This window comes from Terrapene carolina, unplaced genomic scaffold, assembly GCF_002925995.2.
Source record: "Terrapene carolina triunguis isolate 2854851 unplaced genomic scaffold, T_m_triunguis-2.0 Scaffold138, whole genome shotgun sequence".
NCBI classification, from domain to species: Eukaryota; Metazoa; Chordata; order Testudines; family Emydidae; genus Terrapene; species Terrapene triunguis.
This window is the reverse complement of record NW_020664489.1, coordinates 7045208-7067411: the sequence shown is the minus strand read 5'-3', so window position 1 is coordinate 7067411 and position 22204 is coordinate 7045208. Positions and strand designations below refer to the sequence as shown.

General features: G+C 41.9%; 1 protein-coding gene across 1 annotated transcript in view; it reads left to right on the top strand.

Moving 5' to 3' along the window:
• XPO4 (exportin 4) overlaps positions 1-22204 on the top strand; it is a 152945-nt gene that overhangs the window by 109632 nt on the left and 21109 nt on the right. The window contains exons 11-17 of the mRNA XM_024216939.2: positions 2201-2343; positions 2491-2636; positions 4114-4291; positions 6546-6705; positions 15586-15755; positions 19531-19705; positions 21837-22130. Of these exons, the coding sequence (XP_024072707.1) occupies positions 2201-2343; positions 2491-2636; positions 4114-4291; positions 6546-6705; positions 15586-15755; positions 19531-19705; positions 21837-22130 (1266 nt within the window). The remainder of the gene's footprint in view (positions 1-2200; positions 2344-2490; positions 2637-4113; positions 4292-6545; positions 6706-15585; positions 15756-19530; positions 19706-21836; positions 22131-22204) is intronic.

Here is a 22204-nt window from a genome sequence, read left to right as displayed (position 1 = left end):
AAAACAAATTACTACCTTTTGGGGGGAATTATGATTAAACCAAAAACACTTCAGTGGAATTATAAACCTGATAGTGTGCTTGTTAATTCTCTCTGTACTTAACCGCCAAATTCTTATTTAGTTGTCCTCTTGTATTTTATATGTGTAAACTTATTAGATACACAGTAGGACTGTGGGCTCAGACTAGGAGAAACTGCATTTGTAGAGAGATGGTCCTTTTGGATAAAATGGTAAACCAGGGTCCATACAGCCTTTCTAGGGTAGCTGCCCAGGAGGAAATTTTAAACATTCCATGGCATTTTCACAGGAAAAAGAAAATAACTGTTATCCATCCCAACATTCTGTCTCTTAAAACAGGTTCTGATGTAGACTGTTGAATGTAAATCTTGAGTATATTGATGATTGCCCAATTTTTATACAGTAATTTTATCAATGGTATCGAACTTAATGGTATTTAAAGGGCTTTAAGATACCTCGCTTCCGAAAAATAGCATATAAACCTATTTCGGTTCTCTTGATACATAACAGATGGTGGTAAGAGTGTCAGTATAGAGAAGAATATTTTACAAGAGACCTTGAATTCATAACAGACAGTCTTGACATAACTTGTATACACAGGTTAATTCATGTCCTTCTGTGAGATAAGTCGTTTATCCCATGAATAACCTTTTAAAAGCCACAGCTGGCATTTCAGAATGCTGCTTGTTCAATATCAAAGCAGTGGCTGGAACTTTCAAATAGGAAAGCACTCTTCAATAAGCAGCTGCAACTTTGAAGTGGCCAAAAGAGAATTATTTGCCAGTTTAGATAAAGAAAAGAGGCATTTAAAAGCACTTTGGGAGGACTTAAGATTTGGATTCAGTTTCCCAGCTCTTTTCTAGAATGACAGCAAAAAGATATTTTTCTCTGACACACAATCTTCTCTCTTTCTTATTGACTACTGCAATTTCATACTTAACTTTCCAGTTAACACTGAAATCCATTTTTCCCAGAAATGTAGTGTATTTGTTCTTGGAAATAAGTCATGATGTTACTCAAGGGGTCTTTGCAATATTGCCAACCCAAGTTTTCAAAAATAGAGATTTACTAAAAATCGTGAGATTTAAAAAAAAAAAAAAAATTAAGGTAGTTCTTATTTCCCTTCTGATTTTTTGAGCTTTTAGTGTTCACTTTTTCAACCTTTACTCTGTAAACAATGAGGACTGGAAACTTTTCTTTTCCTTAATGAAAGCTCTAATTTTTATGTAATAACAAGACTCCAGGAGCTAGGATTTTAAAACACCAAACATGGTAGGACTCACAATAAAATCTCTAGAACTGGCAACGTTGTCTGTCATTACTTGTGTATGAAGTTGGCAAACAAAATATCCAGCTTCAGTGTTTTCATAGCTTAAAATATTAGTTCCTGGTCTTGTGTGTGTGTGTGTGTGACTCAAATAGCAAATGTAGTAATTCAGTCTTGATTAGTGTCTAAACTAGTGTATCTGCAAGCCAGTAGTGATGTGTTTGAATTTTAGAATCTTTTTGCTCAGTTTGTCTATTGCAAATTTTATTGGTATGTTGGTGACGTATTTCAAGCTTAAAGCTAGTCCTTGAGAACAAACTGTATATTTTGCCTCTGTCCTTGATTGGCTGAGCTTGTTCTGTGTGATCAGTAGGGTCAGCCAAATGCACCTAAAGCCATTTTCACTTGGCCTATCATAGGTTGCATTTTGTTTGAGCTCCTGATTCAGATAGAAAAGTTTGGGAGACAGGGTGGGATTTTTTTCCTCCTATTTTTTTTCTCCTTCTGTTTCTCCTATCATGTTTTGTCTGTCACTGGCATCCAGTGGCTAGTCTGTAATTCCTCCATTTATTAGAAATAGTCTAATTTAATATCTGGATTTATATTATTGCATTCCAGTTTTATAAGAGATTTGAGTTCAGAGTTTGGTGATTGTTTCAGAGGCAAGACGTAGTCCCACTCCTGATTCCAGAAAACCATGGGCATTAAGTTATCAACTCCTTTCTTAATTCTTCTACATATATTTTATTAAACTTAAACTTACATTCTTTCCATCTGGAACACCAAAAAATTGAATAGCATGTAGAAAAGTGCAAAGAAGAAAAAAAAAATCATAGTGTAATATTCTTAACACAGTAGATATCTTGTATAATATACATTGATTGATGACTTTTAACTTATTTAAAATCACATCAGACTGCCAATGGTGTAGCCTCTCGGGAGGAAGAAGAAATAAGCGAACTGCAGGAAGATGATCGAGACCAGTTCTCTGACCAGCTGGCCAGTGTAGGCATGCTAGGAAGAATTGCTGCAGAACACTGTATACCTCTTCTTACAAGGTACAAGATATAATTATAAAAGTGTACTGTACTTTAGTCAGATGATTAAAACAAAAGAATCTCATGTTAAGCAGAATTTAATTCTTTAATATAACCTTAATTTATGTAATGACTACATAACATTATTTGCTCATTGTTTTTCTTCAGTTTATTAGAAGACAGAGTGACAAGGCTCCATGGTCAGTTACAAAGACATCAGCAGCAGTTACTTGCCTCACCAGGATCAGGGTCAATTGACAATAAAGTGCTTGATGACCTGTATGAGGATATTCATTGGCTTATTTTAGTCACAGGTTAGTGGAAAGTGTTAAAGACATAAAATATTGGTATACTGCATCTGAAACTGGAGCTCCTCAGCCAAAACTGCAATGCATCTATCAGCCCATATGTCTCATCCTTGTAATTGATTTGTATGCACTCATTATCTTTCATTTCATATAGACGCTTCACAAACTAGAGGCAAACGTATCATTTGCCCTTCAACAATACTGGGTTACTTTGTCTTTTTCTTATTTCCTTATGTTAATTTTGATAGAAATAATTTGTTTCTTATAAAGATGCTTAGAAAAATGTTAACAGAAGACATCTTACTTTTTGTGCTTGTACTGATTTTGTCATACACTTTGACCTGTTTGTTCTTAAGTTAGTCAGTCACCATATTCAGGTAGCTTGCTAACAATGAAAGATCATAAATAGAGAATATCTGACGTATGTAATGGCATAAAGAACTTACTGGCATGAGTTTATGATGGCCATGTTACTAAGGAGTGACAAAGACCTGACTGAGTTATGCAGATCATCCCAAATAGAGTGTCAATAAAACATTGATGCAACCACACAGCACCATACATATTTTGCTACATTTTAGGGCAATTTATTTCTGAAACATTTTTAAGTTGCAAACTTTTTATTGGTACTATCTTTTATATTGATTCATAAAACCAAATTGCCTTAGTTACTATGCCCATGCCACAGTGGCAGAAATATTGGAATAAACATGTACATCTTTTAAGATGTTTAATAAAACAGGGCTTTATGATTTTTGAATGTCTGATGTCTTAGTGATTACCAGATCTTGATGCAAATATAGTATACAGTTTACTAGCCATACCATTATCCCCTGTGGGATAAAGTTTTTATTTCTAGTTCTGGTGCGTTATGATACATCGGATATTACAGTTGTCACTAGACCAGGAATGAATATTGCCTGTCCTGGACATCAGACTATTGTTCTTTTAAATACTTTCTTCTACCTGAGCTAGACTTGCTATGGAAAGAAGGAAACCTTTTTTTGTGGTAAGTTCGTTTGGCATTCTTTTGAAAGCTGCTAAGAGGCTTGGATTGTTAGCAATCTCAATTTAGATTGATGAGTCAGAACTGTAAAATGAAGACATTTTATCACATGACTGCAGAAAGAAAGCTATTAGAAATGTCGTGTAAAAATTTATTATTCTACAGAGGCATCAGTTCTGGTATCTGCAGGTGAAGCAAGCATGTGTTCTGTATTTTGTTTATTCAGGGATTACTTTTCATCTTTAGCTTCCTGTTACAATTTTAGGATCTCTTCTCTCATCTATACACACAGAACTGAAATACATAATTGATGAAGAGAGATATTTAGCATTGTTAGTCAGGATTGATTTCAATGCCATTTAATATCTGTTGTAAAGCCAATAGACTTAAAAAGCAAAGTCCTAAAATGCAAAAACTTTAGCGCAAAAAACTTGTGGTCACTTTCTCTCTCTCTCTCTCTCTCTCTCAAAACTTTAGGCTACCTCTTAGCTAATGATACTCAGGGAGAGACTCCATTAATACCTCCAGAAGTAATGGAATATTCCATTAAGCATTCAACTGAGGTTGACATCAATACAACACTTCAGATCCTGGGATCTCCAGGAGAAAAGGCCTCTTCCATCCCAGGGTACAACAGAACTGATTCTGTAATTAGGTAAGAATACAACACAGTCTATAGCAACTTCCATTCATAGTATCTCAAACAAATTTATATAGGTAGATAGAAGATAAAACTTGAATATTAATGGTCTCATGCATGTAGGAAAAAGGGAAACAATGCATGAACGTTGAATATGGGAAAGGAAAAGAGATCTTTTAAGTAGATGTTCTGTCAGATTGGTTATAGTACAGGGATAATAAGGTAATGCTATAAAGGTAGGAAGGATTAAATCAATTGTAGGTTAAAGTAACAGTCTTAAGGTGAAATTTTAAGCTAAAGGTGACTTAGTGGCATGGGAAAAGGTAGGATTGGAAAGTATTGAAGATGGGGCAAGACAAATAAAAGTGATTACTCCTCTAACTCCAAAATGTGAGAGACTCAGAAGAGTCCCAAGAGTAGAGAGCTAGAGTAAGCAGACAGGTAAGTAGGGAGTCATCAGGGGAAGGTGGAGCAAGTTCCTGGAGAGAAATGCAGAATATGATTTGCAGTAGAGACGGAGAAACATCTTTGTAGAAACAAATGTCTTTTGCCAGTAAATATCAAGAATCAAAATAAATGGTGTTTCTTTTTTGAACATATGAGACTAAATGTTTGAAACATCATTGAATTAAAATCTCTAGATAAGACTATATAGATGAATTGCATACTGCCTTCTACAGCGTGCATAAACAAAATGACCATTTGCCAAGCGTTCCAAAGTATTAAATGGGTCTGTCTGCTTCTGTCATGAAGGTCCCTGGGATTGCTCCAGAAGGAGCTCTGTTGGCCTTCAGTGGGGAAAGAATGCTGTCGCTCAGACACTCAGTTACTGGCCTATTTTAAGGACCAGTGTGAGGGGTTCAGAAGGGACTTCCATCCTTTTTGGGAAGAAGAGTGATGTGTATGGTGCTCAGTGTTGGGCAACAAAGAAGAAACATGAGCAAATGATCCGTTGTACAGAAATGCAGATGTTAAGATGGATGAGTGGAGTCAGAAGAAAGACCACACGAGGAATGTGTATGTTAAAGATATGCTCAAAGTAAAACCCATAAACAAAAAAATGAGGGAGTGCAGGCTCAGATGGTTTGGTCATGTAAAGTACAGTCCTGATAGGTATGAGGATAAGAGAATCCCAACAGATCAAGACTGAAGGAAAAAGACAGAAGCCTGCCCAAAAAGAAGTAGTGGAATTTCATAAAGGAAGACATGTTAACATGTGTTGTGATAGAGGATATGGCATTGAACAGAGCACTTTGGAGGGAGAGGACTCAGCACTGACCCCGTTTGATGGGATTAATGCAGAAAGAAGGAAGAAGAAAGAAAAATGATGGCTCAGAGCAGAGTCTCAGAGTTTGAGGGTTCAAATTAAGGGGATCATGTGGCACACTAATGGATGTGGAAGTTACTTCACCCAGGGTTAAAATTACTTTTCTGTGTCTGTCTCATGCCAGCCTTAATCTACTGTAGGAGGCTAGAGATGGCTTTTCATTCCCATTCATTTGGTCCCTGGATTGACAGGTCTAGAAATGATGTAGAAGCATTATACTTTGTCCTTGAAAAGTAAAGGAGTACCTTTATGTTCCTCTTTGATGACCCCTCCCTCTAGCTGGCAAAAAAAGAAGCAATACTGTCCAATTGTGTGTGTCCAGTGGAGTAGGGAATAAAATCTGTTCTAAATTAAGAGAGTCGCTAGGGTCTATCAGGGATATGGTTGAGGGGGAGGAAGTATATACACTGTACAGTAACAAAAATAGTGAGATAATTTACAGTTTCAGTATTTGATTTAATTTGCACATGCTCCAAAAGGCACTCCTGAGACTGTCCAAAGTTTATAGGTAATAATGCAAGAGAGTGGGGAAATACCGATGTCTCAATAAAAGCTTTTTAAGTCCTCTAGGCAGTGTTCCAATTGAAATATTTCCCATTTCCCCTGATGTCAGAGCACTGGAGAGAATTCTTCCTGCTGCAGTGATTTCAGAGTCCAATTTCAAATGCATTCTCTTGGACTTGACTAGGATATTCTAGCATCTCTGTCCCATCCCACCATCCATGTGTAAAGAGAGAATATCCTGAGGGTGCTTACACTCCATCAGTAGAGAGAGGAAATATTTGTTGATGTATTGCTTCTTCCACCCCATTCCATGAAGAATGGAAATCTTTGGTGTGGCCAGGCCACCCTGCTTGGGTAATTGACCCTGCTAAAACCCCAAAAGATAAAAATTCACCAAAACCCAAAGTCAGGTATCTTAATTATACTTCATATCTGCAGGTTATTATCTGCTATTCTAAGAGTTTCAGAAGTAGAATCTCGAGCAATAAGGGCGGATCTAACACACCTTCTGAGTCCACAAATGGGAAAAGATATTGTATGGTTTCTTAAGCGTTGGGCAAAGACCTATCTCCTAGTGGATGAAAAACTGTATGACCAGGTAAGACTTTAACTGCAATTTTGATTGCATTAATGGACTGTAGAGAATATAACACTAACTCCACTTTATGAAAGTGGATGTTAGAGTTTTTAAACCTCCAGTTGCTGACATTTATAACATTAGCTGTAGTTTGTTTTCGAATTTAGTGTATATAGTCATAGCCTGAAAAATGGGTGTGTTCTATTTAATTTTTTTTGCTAAGCGGAAATAGCAACACTCATAACTTACAAATACCTTTTGTGATTTTTAAATGCCATTTTGTAGGCTTTGATATAGCAGATATACATCCTCCATGCTGTCACTTGGTGGAATATCTTCTCCGAATAAGCTATCTGAGCCAATACCGTCTTCAAATCTCTTCTTGAGATTAATCTCCACTGTAATAGTCACGGTACATGGCCTAATGATAATGGCTAGGCAGGTGGCCTGATAGAGATTAATTAATATTTCTTCTTTAAAGTTGGATATTTTTAAAAAGCAGAGATGGGGAGGGACCCCCAGAACCTATGAAGGGTCCAAATTGTGTGAACTTGTGTTCCTGTTAATCATTTTTTTGCCCTCCCCACTCCATTATGTTCCATCCCCATGTCCACGTTGTTAGTATTTCAGAATGCATTGTAGTTGTACCTGTGTTGGTTCCAGAATATTAGAGAGACAAGGTGGGTGAGGTAATGTCTTTTATTGGACCAACTTTTGTTGGTGAGAAAGACAAGCTTTCGAGCTTACACGGAGCTCTTTTTCAGGTCTCTCTTACCAGCAGAAGTTGGTTCAATAAAAGATATTACCTCACCCATTATTTCATTGGCAGTCCTTGTGGCATGGACAGTCTTATATGTTGTTTGAACAGGACAAACACAATGGAGCTCTAATGCTGATTGGAGCCTGCCGACACAATTGAACTACAGATCAATAGTAAAAGACTCGCTGGCCTGCATTGACTAAGGAGGGCATAGTGACTGCATTTTTATAGTTTCTATTGCTGAAATAATCAGGGATATTAAAATATTCAGAGGATCATCCTTAGTGTAATTTGGGATACTGAAGGCTCCTTCTTAGTCTTTAATAGTTTGTATTTTTTAGTTATTTTTGTAAAGAAAGACTGATTCTTCTCTGATTGATGAAGTGCATACGTGCTATGTGCTGGAGCTGGAAGGTTTTCGGAGCAATGTCCATTGACCTGCACATGCGCAGTGCACTTCCTCATGCTCCTAGCACAAGTTATGATAGGCTGTGTTGGTTGACACCTCTTCAGTTCCCTCTTACTGCCGCATGGCTGGAGTCGGAATCCCTGGTCCTCTGCGATCTTCGTCTTTACACTAACATAGCCTTTACTTTTCCTGTATATAGTATTACTTTGTTGTTTTTGTAGTGTAGATAGTTTCCCATCGTTTTATATAGTTGTGATAGTTCATTAGTGATAGTTTTCCTGGTCGGGGTCCTACAGGGTCCCTCCTGGGGACTATGCCCCACAATCTGCAGTTTAAGAACTGTGTTTCCTGCCCTTGCTTGTTCTCTGTGAATGATGAGCACCAATGCTGTCTTTTCTGTTTCGGGGAAGTCTGTATCGCTGTGCCATCAGTAAGGCTTTCCTGCCATGGACTTGAGAGGCGTGACAACTTTGCCTGAGAAAGCACCTCATAGAGGAGGCCATGAGGCTGCATGCCCACTTGGATCTGGGACCATCCGAACCGGCAGAGAGCACCCACGCCAGCACTTCCCTTGCTTTGGACCTGACAGTTCCAGTCATGAGATTAGGAAGCACTCTCCTAGGCACAGAAGCAAGTCCCTGTCGAGGGCTGCTTCTAAGCACAGCCTTTCCTCCCCAAGCTGAGCCAGGTTGGGTGAGAAGTTGCGTGCCGACCCCACTGCACCGGCACCAAAGCTTCCCTGCCTTGAGGATAAGGCAAAGAAGAAAACTGATCCGGCGACACCATCAGTGGCCCGCTCCGTGCCGTCTCCTGCACACTCACTGCCCATCCCCCCCAGTCGCTTCTATGACCTTCGGTGCAACTAGCTGTGCGGACTCCACCGCAGTCTTCCGCTGCCACCAGGGGTCCTGCATGGACCACTGGCTGTCTGAAGCCCCTTCTCTCCTCGGAAGAGCTGGAACTGCCCAACCCACCTTCATCGCTGCTCTCTGGCCCATCACTCGTCTGTGCGGTGCCCACTGTGGTGGATGAGCCAGTGCTGCACCTGCTGGAGAGGGCCAGTGCTGCACCGTGCTCTGGCCACACAGTCTGCTCCCCCATTTCCAGAGGCATCTTCAGATTCTAAGGGCTTTTCTGAACCAGAGCCAATCTTTTCTCTGATATTTAGGCGCAGGTCTGACTCTCACTACCGCCTGCCCACCTTAACCTCCTGCTTACGACCTGGCCTTGGTGGTGTGGCACCGATATCCCTCAGGCCCGCTGCACACCCAGCTCTCTACTCTTTGGCCCCATTGGCTACCCTGGGACCCATACCCCCAGGTACCCTCTCTCCCAGGCCTCGTACCAATCTGCCCCGGCTCCTTTGCTGGTACCGTTGGGCTCCGAGGCTGAGGTTGAGCCAGTATTGTTGTTCCCCACAACTGCTTCCTCCTCTCCAGAGGAAGCTGTATGCACCCTACTTGTCGTACTACCAGTGGCACCAGGAACCCCCATGCCGGCACCACCGGACGCACCACCTCTGCTGCAACCACTTTCTCAGTTCTCACCCAAAAACAACCCAGGGTATAGTTTTGACGTGTCGGTCAAGAGCTGCAAACTCTCCCCATTGCCACCCGCGGCCCCACACGTCATTTTTGGGGCCTGCCTTGCCCTATTTGCCCACAATTGGGGCAAGATCACCATGATCATTGGGTACTGGAGATTATCCACTAAGAATACGCCATAGAATTTTTCATTCCCCCTGCAGAACCCTCCCCATCAATGCCTTCTACAACACGAGGTCGATTCCCTTCTCCTGAAGGGTGCCATAGAGCCCATGGCACCTCCTTACTAGGCAGAGGCTTATACTCCCCATACATCCTTATTCCAAAAAGGACAGAGAGCACTGCCCCATTCTCGACCTTCACCTACTAAATACCTTTATCCAAAAATCCTAGTTCCATATGGTGATGCTGGCTTCTATTATCCCCTCCCTTCCCCCCCGAGGCCTGGTTTGCAGCCCTTGACATGAGTGATGCATACTTCCACATCGACGTCCACCTGGGCCACTGGATATTCCTTTGTTTCTTGATGACCACTATCAATTCTGAGTCCTCCCCTTTGGATTCGTGACAGCTATGTGAGTCTTCATGAAGGTCTTCGTGGTTGTGGTGGCTCACGTGTGCTGCCTTGGCTACTCGGTATGCCCCTAGTTTGATGACTGGCTCCTTGTCATGCTCTCCTGACAGGAGCTTAGCTCTGCCATCTCCATGTTCTCCTGGCCTCTCTAGGTGTCTGCATCAATGAGGAGGAGTCCGTGCTCTTCCCTACGCAGACTATCAACTTTATGGGCATGCTGCTCGACTCAATTGTGGTTTGTGCCTTCCTTCCACCGGACCTCTTCAGTGCTGACAGCCCTAGTGACGACCCTCCGCTGCGCCTCTTGCATCATAGTATGCCATTGCCTCTCCATCCTCTGCCATATGGCGGCCTGCACTTGTGTGACACCACATGCAGATCTACACATGTGTTGCCTACAATTCTTGCTCCTCTCCATGTACAGACCCCACGGAGATCATGTGACGGCCAGGGTTGTGGCTTCTCGGACAGTTCTGGCCTTCCTCACCTAGTGGACCGACCCGTCCAATGTCATAGTCAGTAGCCCCTTCACCACCCCCACCCCACAGGCCACCATCGCAACAGATGCCTCCCTTGCGCGCTGCGGGGAGCACCTCCTCCAACACACAGCCCAGGGTATTTGGACACCGCAAGAGGCCAGGCTCTACATCAACGTTCTGGAGCTCTGAGCAGCTTGCCTAGCCTTCCAGGCATTTCTTTCTCTGATCCAATCACAGCATAGGCAGCTCCTCTCAGACAATATAGCATCTAGTCACCTACATCAACAAACAAGGGGGTGCCTGGTCTCCATCCCTCTGTGCAGAGTCAGTACACCTGTGGAACTAGTGCATCAACCATCATATCATGCTCCAGGCTATGTACCTGCCAGGCACTCAAAATTCCATGGGAGCTGCACGACCCTGCTCTCCGTTACCTATTCTGAATCTGGGGCACCTTTCGCTGGGATTTTTTTCGCCACTTGCAAGAATTGCAAGTTGCCTGTCTATTGCTTCAGGGGAGACCTGGGCTAGGACTCCTAAAGTGACACACTTCTCCTGTCCTGGACTGGAGACCTCTGCTACGCCTTTCCCCCTATTCCCCTCCTACTACAAGTCCTCTGCAAGATTCAACAAGACCATGCTACTGTCATCTGCATAGCCCCATATTGGCCACGCCAGGTTTGGTTCCCAGATGACCTCAGATTTTCCACCTGAGCACCTCTCTGCTGCCGAACTCTCTTAGACCGCCTCATCCAACATCAGGGGCGAGTCCGGCATCCCAACCCGAACCCACTTCACCTTATGGCCTAGTTTTTAGATGGAGCTTGAGGCTAAACAAAGCATGCTCTACCACAGTATGCCACATCCTTACTCCAAGCAGGAGGGCATCAACCATGGCACGCTACCAGGCTAAATAGAAATGTTTCACCGCTTGGTGTTACTGCCATCACCACCATCTTGGTGAGATTTCCATTCCCATCATCCTCAATTACCTACTCAAGACCAAGATGCTGAGCCTCACCATCAACTCTCTCCGAGTCCATCTGGCAGCTCTTAGTGCCTTCCTCCCTCCAGTGGATGGCGCCTCAGTATTTATCCCTCCTACCACCATCCGTTTGATCCATGGGATCCCATCCGTTTGATCCATGGGATCTTAATCTAGTCCTATCTGCTCTCACAAAGCCCTCTTTCAAACTGCTGGAAACATGCTCCCTCTCTCATCTCTCTATGAAGATAATCTTCTTGGTTATCATTACCTTCGCTTGATGAGTCAGCATACTGGCAACCATGATGGCTGACATTTCCCCCCCCCCCCCCACACACACACACTGTGTTTCAGGGCACATCTACACTACAGTGCTGCATCAGCACAGCTGAAGTGTGTCTGGTGAAGATGCTCTATGCTGACAGGAGAGTGCTCTCCCATTGGCATAAATACTCCACCTCAGTGAGAAGTGTAAGCTGCATCAGCGGGAGATGCTCTCCCGCTGACATAGTGCTGGTGTGGACAGCGCAAAACTTGCATTGCTTGGGGAAGGGGGCTTTTTCCCACCCCTGAGCGACGTAAGTTAGATGACTTAACCAGTAATATAGAACTGCCCTCAGAAGGACATAGTCTCCATGCGACTGCACCCTAACTTCCTCACGAAGGTGGCGTTGGAGTTCCACTTCAATCAGTTCATTCACCTCCCTGTCTTCTGTCCGAAGCCATACGGCTCCAATGCAGACGCTACTCTTCACTCCCTCACTATCCGCCATGCCTTAGCCTTTTATCTCCAGAGGACCCGCGCCTTTCGGGCATCACCGAAGCTGTTTGTACCAATTGCAGACCAGTCCAAGGGCCAAGCTGTCTCCTCCCAATGACTCTTGAAATGGGTCTCCGGGTGCATCTAGACGTGCTACATACACTCCAACGTATAGCCACTGGATACAATTACAGCACACTCTATGCAAACATGGGTTACCACTTTGGCATACCTAGCAGCCGTTTCCTGGCAGGACATTTGTCAAGCAGCAACATGGTGATTCGTTCACATTTTTACCTCCTGCTATGCCAGTTGTCCCCAAACTGTGGGGCTCTCCTCCCTAGGGGGCTCAAAGGAACATTCACAGCAGGGCTTGGGCCAGCCCCCATGGGGGGCCGGGAGGGAGCACCACCCCATCCTGTTCCAGCCCCAGCTCTGCCCCAGTCCCAGCCGCAGCCCTGCACCCCATCCCACCCCCAGCCTCAGTCCGGGGCTCTGCTCCCAGCCCCAGCCCCCTTACCCTTTTCTGTGTCCCATAGCCCCACTCCCGGCCCCGCCTCCCATGGTGGAGGGCATGTACAGGGGTAAGGAGGGGCGCGACCCTGAAAAGTTTGGGGACCACTGCGCTAGGCCATCGCTGAAGGAGCGGCTGCGAACATGCTGTTCTATAGACTGCATTTCCATCTCCATGCTGATTACTACTTGCTACTCACCCACAATTGGAATACATATAGGGACCATCACTGGAGGTCCTTTGAGATATGTGGTCCCTATTCCAATACCTGCTCTCCATCCCCTTTGCTGTGGGCTGGCATACTCGGTGGTAAGAGGGTCATTGAAGAGGCGTTGCTGGGAGAACAAGGAGACACGATGCACATGCGGATCAACGGACACTGCTACGAAAACCTTCTAGCTCCAGAACCTGGCACGCATGCGCACCCATGATTGGAATACAGATAGGGACCACACATCTGGGAGAACCTGTAGTTATAGGTAAGTAACCTCCTCTTCTTATTGGTTGGGAACCATTAGAACATGTTGATTTGCAACTAAATATAGCCTTTACTACAAAAAAAAAAAATTTGTGAACCAGGAGGATATAATATATCTAGACACATTTATTTAAGCAATTGTATAGCTTAACTTACATTTATTCAGAATCTTAATTTTTACATTGTTTTTGATTATAAGAATGGTGAATGATGTATTTCTTTTTGACTAGATGGTTAATTTGTTTCTTGTGATTTCTGTCAAGTTGTACTTGGATGAAGAACAAAAACAGCATTTTAATTTTTTAAAATTAAATAAAATAACCTTAAATGTGCTAAGTACATAAGAAAAGTTATCAAAACATGTTTTGCATTTAAAACTGATTTATTAAACAAAGGAAATATTATCTGTAGTTTAGTTAATTGAATTGACTGCTTCTGGTCACTACATCCTTTGAGATTTTAGTAATCGTAGACCTCATCCTATCACATCTAGTTTTTATTCATAGGTTAGAAGAAGAAAACAAGCTTTCCTGTTTTTTCAGTCAGTTTCTTAACTTTCTGAACTAGTCATTGAACTGAACTAGTTGAATAAACTGAAATGAAGAAAGTATTCTCTCTGTATCCACAGAAGAGCTAGTTTAGCACTTCATCAGACTCTGATTCCAGGTGCTTAGCCAGTAACTTCCATCAGTTCAGTGGTTTCACTTTCTTTAAGACTTGGCAGCAAACATGTATTGCTTAATGTTATTTTTGTGTACAAGCTTAGCCCTTAACATAGTGTGTCAAATTCAAATTTAATTTGAATAAATCTATATTTAATTTAAATTACAAATACTGATTTTCTTCTTTTAAAAAAACCCATTTGTATCCATCTTAATTTGTGTGTAATAATATTGGTCTCTGAAGGTGATGAGAAAATTCTTTTACTGAAAACTAGTGCTGAAACGTGAAAATAGATGGGAATTTGAAATTGAACATGCTCACAAGACCGAGGCGTCCAGAGCCCCCTTGCAAAATTATCAAATTCCTGAGATTCAATTTTCAGAAACTTAATTCTTGCAGAGAACAGGAAATTTGAATACTTGGAATTTCAAGGGTGTCAGACATTATTGCACCAGAACTTGAATATGGAATCAGAATTGTAGGACTGGACGGGACCTCAAGAAGTCATATAGTCTAGTCCCCTGCACTCATAGCAGAATTAAGTATTATCTATTCTAGACTATCCCTGACAGGTGTTTGTCTAACCTACTCTTAAAAATCTACAACCATGGAGATTCCACAACCTCCGTGGGCAATTTATTCCAGACCGAGTGCTTAACCACCCTGACAGGAAGCTTTTCCTAATGTCCAACCTAAACTGCCCTTGCTGCAATTTAAGCCCATTGCTTCTTGTCCTATCCTCAGAGGTGAAGGAGAACAATTTTTCTCCCTCCTCCTTGTAACAACCTTTTATATACTTGAATCCTCTTCTCTGCGCTCCTTCCCCCCCCCCCCGATAAAAAGAAGCAAATGGAACAAATTCAGGGAGCAATTGCAGCTGCATTGCTGTAGCACGTCTTGTGAAGACATGCTATGCTGACAGAAGAGTGCTCTCCCATTGGCATAATTACTCCACCTCCGCGAGAGAGGTGGAAGCTATGTCGGCAGGAGAGCGTCTCCCGCCGACACAGCGCCAATATGGATAGTGCTTGGGTTGACGTAACTTACGTCATTCAGGGGTGTGTCTTTTTTACACCCCTGAGCAACATAAGTTACATCGACCTAAGAGGTAGAGTAGGCCAGCCCTCAGTATTAGAATCTTCAGTTCTGAGGAACTGCAGGAATTCCTTCATGGCCACCTTGAACTGTGCATGGGAAATGTTAAAGACACAAGGTAGGTGAGATAATATCTTTTATTGGACCAGCTTCTATTGGTGAGCGAGACAAGCTTTTGAGCTTACACAGAGCTCTTCTTCAGGTAAGAAGAGTGAGCTCAAAAGTGAAGAATCAGGCTTTTGAGCTTATACAGAGCTCTTCTTCAGGTAAGAAGAGTGAGCTCAAAAGCTTGTCTCTCACCAACAGAAGGTGGTCCCAACCTTGTCTCTAATTCATGGGACCAACACAGCTATAACAACACTGCATACATGGGAAATCTTTCTTTTAAAAGGTGCTGTTGAAGGTTAGATGGAAGGATACTTAAAATAAGGTTTTATAACAAAATAGATATTGTTTCCAGTTTTTTGGCATAGAGTGAGAGGTAAGTTTGGTTTCCTACCTATTTTTTCTTATACTTTTTCCTTTTTGTCAACATAACTTTTGTATGTTAAGTAAGCAAAGATTGTGAAAGTCTGAAAATGAGTTACTATTTTGACTTTTTATAAAATGCACTCATTTAATTGTTTTCTTTTTCTTATAGATAAGTCTACCATTTAATACAGCATTTGGTGCAGACACAGAGGGTTCCCAGTGGATTGTGGGTTACCTCTTAGAAAAAGTAATCAGTAACCTGGCAGTATGGAGTTCTGAGCAGGACCTTGCAAATGACACTGTACAGTTGCTAGTAACATTAGTGGAAAGGAGAGAGAGGTAAAGTGAAGGCTTATGCAAGTCAAATTTTTCTTTTGCATCTTTTAAAATTATATTGGGCCAAAAATAAAGCGAATACAGTGTATATTACCTATTAGAGTATTTGTACTGTTCTAAATGTTTTCCACAGCTAAGAGCACTTTCTGTTGAGAATTAAAGCATTCAAAATTGTTCAAACCCTAGCATAAAATATAAGGTATTTTATTAAAAATATGTACATACTTGCACACAAACTATATAACTTGATGTTTTTCTCCTTTTATGAAATAATAACCATGTTCTGGACTACGTAGACTCAAGACCTGATTCTTCACTCTTACACCAGTTTTATGCTTCTGTAACTCCAGTGGAGTGTCAGCAAACATAAAACTTGTATAATGGAGAGGAGAATCAGCCCGCCAGTGCTTGTCAGCCCAGTTAAGTGAACCCTTCAAGTTTATATTGTACTGAAATGTGCTCTCCTTCCCCTATGCCTCTCAACCACCAGGTGGTTAGGAAGAATTAACTCTGCCTTTCCCCCCACCCTCCCAATCCCATAATGAGGATTTCTACATTGCTATTTACTTTTGAAGAATTAACTGTTTAGGGTTGAAAAATCAAATGCCAACATAGTTATGTTGTAAAAGAATATTAAAATGGTGTAATTTTAAACACCTAAAAGCATGTAGAATTTGGAGAAAGTGATAAATTTCAAAGGTTTGCTTGGAGCTAGAAGCTGTAAAGCAGCAAATTCTTGAAAGTTTTATCCTTTTGTAGACTGACACAAAATAGTTTTTTGTGTGTAATACATATGTACTGTGTTAAAAGAACACTATTACGGTTGCTAAGTCAAGCACGCACATTTAAAAATGCCAGAATTAAAGTTGCATGTGCAACTGTAATCCTCCCCCTTTGTGCGTATGCATTATGGTGCATTATTTAATTACGTGATTTTTTTTTCACACAGAATCCTTGCCTCATTCAGTGCACAAAATGGACAGTGCTCACTTAACAAACAACTATTCAGTATTTTGTTTTCTGCTTGATGTTCGGTGTGTGGCCCTATGGCTTATTACTACACACTGTTCAAACTGCTCTGAAGACAGAATTATTAACTTCCTCATTGGCTTTTCTGTGGTGCTCATCATTATAGTATGTGAAGTGCTTCACAAATATTAGTGAATTTATTTTCACAATACCTCTCTAAAATTAAGGGGTATTATTCCCATTTTATAGATGGGGAACTGAGGCACAGGGAGAGTAAGGTTAAAAGTATATACTAAACTTTGGGTGCTAAATTTGAGGTTCTTCGGCCTTGATTTTTTAGAATACTCAGCATTACGCAGCACTTCATAATTACGCTCAAAGCAGAGCTCCCATTGACTTCAGTTACAGTTGTGAGTGCTCAACACTTCTGCAAATCAGACACCAGGGTTTCAAAGTCAGGCATGAGAAACACACAATGAGTGAGTGATTGTAAAAGGCTTGGTTGAAGTGACTTGCCCAGTATTACATAGGAACTCTGGCAAAGGAAGAAGTAGAATCCAGTTCTTTTACAGCAGCATTCATCTGCCTTAACCATGAGACCATCCTTTCTCAACGTAGGAAAAGCATTCAAGTGCCAAAGTCAGTTCTGAACTCCTTAGTGTTATCTGGGAGCTGCCACTGTTCAGTGCTCTCTACAGGGTTCCCATAACCCTGCCTCTCTCATTTCTGCTCCCAAACCACAGTGGCGCTCCCTCAGAGCAAGCTTGATAATGGTGTGGGCTTTTAGTTAAGGTTGGCAGGGGATTGAGTCCTGTCTGGGAGTCAGGTCTGGAATCCAGGATTAAAGCATGTGTTCTGAGCCTAGAGGGGAATTTTAAGGGGATTACAACCACCCTCAATTTCTTTGACTACATGGAACGGTGTCCCTGGGTTCCAAAGTTTGTTTTTTAACCTGTGTAAAATGGAATCGCGGTATTGACAGTTGAGAACCATTGGATTATGACATAGGCACTACAGAGCCATGTTGGGGCCCTAGCTCCTGGAATCACATGATGAGGTCAGAATCTCCACTTTGATTTACCATAAATAAATAAATAAAAGTTTATAGCCCCCCCGTTTGTAAAGAAAATCTTGAAAACATTACCAGAGTGTAACTAACGCATTGCCTCACTGTATCTGCAGACAGCCACTCACAAGGGAAGGAAGTTTTCTGGCCCCACTCCCACCACCAGATGGGACCAGTCCTGTGCTGTTGCAGCTCTGGGATGGCCACTTTGCTGCTCTAGAGGAGAGGGGGCCCTGCCACTAGTCAAAGAAAAGGAAGGGTTTTCCCTGCTGTTCTCTGAGACCAAAGGAGTCTGTGAGAGGTGCTCCCTACAAAGAAAGGGAGGGCCAGTCACTGGGTTTGGAGCACTCTGGGTAGACTGGGAAGAAAGAGAGCCCATGTTTTGCTGCTTGCAGCCTGTTGTGGGGTTGGGAGATCCTACAGCTCCCCCCTTTCCTTCTCACTCATTTTTTTGTTCGTTGAACAAAGACCGTGAGAACACAAGCTTAACAAATGTGTGAGGTGAGAGAGAAGATAAAAGCAAAGGGAGGATGAGTGGTGGAGTGGAAAGGAGAATATAGTGAATATGGGATCTGTAATGCATCGAGGAAGGGGAAGAAATGAATAAATGAAGGGATAGATGAAATGACAGAGGCAAAGGAATAGGAGTGGGAGAAGCTGCATTGATAGGTTTGAAACATGAGCTTAGGCAGGCATTTGTTCCCTACACAGGGACCAGAAATTGATAGAACATAGTTACCTACACAGAGGGGCCTCTCTGCTTCTACTCCATCATAAGTTGGCTGAGGTGGTAACAGTGAGTCCTGTTCTGAGGTGGATGCAGACCGACCCCTCCCTGGTTTTGGAGAGGGCCCAGCTCACCTGAAGGCAGGGAGTGGTGACCCAGAAATGAGGAAGGCCCAAGTTTATGCAAAGAGGAGCAGGGCAACCAGCCTAGCAAAATTCACTCTTTGCTTTTATGTTGGTGGCCCATGCCACTGCTGGCCAAATCAGAGAGAGCGCCACAGTGCAGGAGGGACCCCATGTGAGGGGGTGGCAAGGGCCCTGGTTTGTCTTAATCTGGTCCCGCTAGAAATGCCTCCTTGAGCAAAGGCAATCTCTGTGTGATGGAGTCTAGTTGGGTTTAGACCCTTAAAGGGACTGGCCTACTCTTGTGACCAGAAGGGACAGAAATTTGTTGCCCAGACACGAGCTGAGGAGCTCTGGAGATACACAAGAGATGCCCTGTTTGTTGTTGTTTTGATGTGTACAGATTGACAAGCTGCAAGAAGGAACAGTGGCTAAAGACTTTGCTGGTTTGTGTTCTTTTGGTTAAACAGAACTCTGTAATAAAACAGATTTTCTTTTGCTTAATCTGAATCTCCTGTAAATTCTCTAAAACTTGAGTCTCTAGGCTCAGAGTTATAACAACAAAACTCAAAATAAACCGCTTGAGCTCAATACATGCAAGATGTCAAATAAAGGGTATTATGCGACTCTACAAAGTACTTTCCCATTTTTTTCACTCATAAATTAAATGATTTATAAATTAAATTTTACAGAAATCTAGAAATGAGGCATAAATAAGATGAATGTCACAAAGAATAGAGACTAGGTATAAATCCTAGTTTAAATGAAAACTTTAAAACTTTAACAAAATTTCTAGTAAAAATACTTGGTAGAAGCAGTCAGATTGTATGTTTCTCTAAAGGATTTTCTATGAGTAAGCAATTTTTTTACTTTTATTTTTATTTTATTTTTTAGGGCAAATTTAGTAATTCAGTGTGAGAATTGGTGGAATTTAGCTAAGCAGTTTGCGAGGCGAAGCCCACCTCTTCACTTTTTGTCCAGTTCTGTGCAGAGAACACTAATGAAAGCTCTAGTTTTAGGAGGTTTTGCTCATATGGACACAGATACAAAACAGCAATACTGGACAGAGGTAAGAAATTTTAAATTTCTGTCACCTTCATTTCAGCAAGCAATGAAACTGAATTCAACACTACTGTTGCACACGGAACGTCTTTAAAGGCTTTTTTAATATTAAAATTTCATTGTGATTCTTATTTTACCTAGACATTTATAAGACACCAATTACAGGGTATGTAAGATACCAGTTATTTAAACATGACCAATTAATATTACATTGAGGGTCATTTTATAATCGTATTTCATAAATGTTGTTTTTAAAAAGTTCTGAAATGGTGAGATTAAAATGACTGGTTATCAAAAAAGGAAAGAAGAGCGTTCCTTAAAACTGAAGTCTTGGAAGTCTCACTTCTTTCCCTGGTAACCTTTTAGTTTATATGATCCTTGTAAGATTCCATGTATTTTGTCAGGCTTAACAAAGTGCAACAATACAGTAGAACCTCAGAGTTACGAACACCTCGGGAATGGAGGTTGTTCATAACTCTGAAATGTTCGTAACTCTGAACAAAACATTATGGTTCTTTCAAAAGTTTACAACTGAGTATTTGACTTAATACAGCTTTGAAACTTTACTATTCAGAAGAAAAATGCGGCTTTCCCTTTATTTTTTTTTAGTAGTTTACGTTTAACACAGTACTGTACTGTGTGTGTGTGTGCTGCTGCTGCTGCTGCTGCTGCTGCCTGGTTTTGTACTTTTGTTTCCAAATGAGGTGTGTGGTTGACTGGTCAGTTCGTAACGCTAGTGTTCATAACTCTGAGGTTCTACTGTAAAATAATAAAATGAATATGGAGAGAAAATAATGAAGCATCTTGGCCCTAGAGGTAACTGAAACATGAGCAATAAGCACCATAGGTTTATAAAGAAGAAATCTTGTGAAAAACTTGATTGCTTGTTTGATAAATTACAAAATTAATAACTGAAAGGGAACATCATAGAGGAACTGGTTATATATTGGGGTTTTGTAAAGCGTATGACTGTCTGGAAAAACTAAACTCTCAAAAATTAGATCAAATTAGCTTAGCTATCAATAGTATCATGCAGATTGAACATAGGTTGGAAGACTAAAAAATGTTTCTCTAAACAAAAGGTCAGTGTTGTAATGATTATTGTACTGGCTCTGGTATTTACATGGCAAGGATTTGTAAACTTGTTAACTTCCTAAATAAATAGTTTTTTAAAATAATAATGACAGATGGCAGTATGTTATGTGATACCACAAAGATAATTAAGACTGATCTTATTTAACAGTTTTATTAATTAGCTAGAATAGAAAAGAAACTTTCAGATGATACAAAATTTGGAGGAGATTCATATATCAGAGAGGACAGAAAAAGGCACAGTAGAGAGGAATTTAAACACCATAAGTGGGCAGAAAATAAGTTGGCAAGAGATAATGCTGAAACAGACCCCAAACGGAGATGGTGCATGGCAAGATTAAGTTAAAATTCACTTAATGGGCCTGATTAATCACTGTGTTACCCCAGTTTTATGCCAGTTTTAATTCCATTGAAATCAATGGAATTGCACCAGTGTAAAACTGGAATAACAATGGTGAGTTATCCCAGTGCTTTGTAGGTGGGGAGAGTGGGAAGGGTTGTGTGCCATAAAGACTTGACTTTTTAATGAATTGATAGGAAACTGTGAGTACTACCAGGGCCGGCTCTGGCTTTTTGGCCGCCCCAAGCAAAAAAAAAACAAAACAAAAAAACCTGCGGCGTGGCCGGAGCACGGGTGCAGGGGGACCGGCTGAGGGGGGAGGGAGCGGGCGGGAGAGAGAGAGAAGGGGGCGGCCAGGGCTACAGCAGGGGCGCTGCCATGCGGCCCCTCCCGCTGCGCCGCCTCCTGCCGTCTGCTGCGAGGGCTCTGCTCCGGTCGGCGGGGAGGGAAGGAAGAGGACTGCCCTGCAAGGCACTCTGGTTCTTCGTGCCGCCGTCCCCTACAGGGCGGCCGGAGCAGAACAAAAACAAAAAACAAAAAAAGCGACCGTGCCGCCCTAGGATTGGGCAGAATGCCGCCTCGAACAATCTGCCGCCCCAAGCACCAGCTTGCTCAGCTGATGCCTGGAGCCGGCCCTGAGTACTACATGTATTAAACTGGAAGAATACATTTATCAGAAATGGCTGTTTAATGTTTGATTCTGTAGGTACTTCAGCCACTTCAGCAGCGATTCTTGAATGTGATAAATCAAGAAAACTTTCAACAGATCTGTCAAGAGGAGGAGGTGAAACAAGAAATCACTGCCACACTAGAAGCACTTTGTGGCATTGCTGAGGCTACCCAGATAGATAATGTAGCAATACTCTTTAACTTTCTGATGGACTTCCTTACCAATTGCATTGGATTAATGGAGGTGTACAAAAACACACCAGAGACTGTTAACCTCATAATAGAAGTTTTTGTTGAAGTTGCACATAAACAAATATGCTATCTCGGAGAGGTAAATGCGACCAAAGAGAGAGAGTGAGTGTGTGTGTGTGTGTGTGTGTGTGTGTGTGTGTGTGTGTGTGTGTG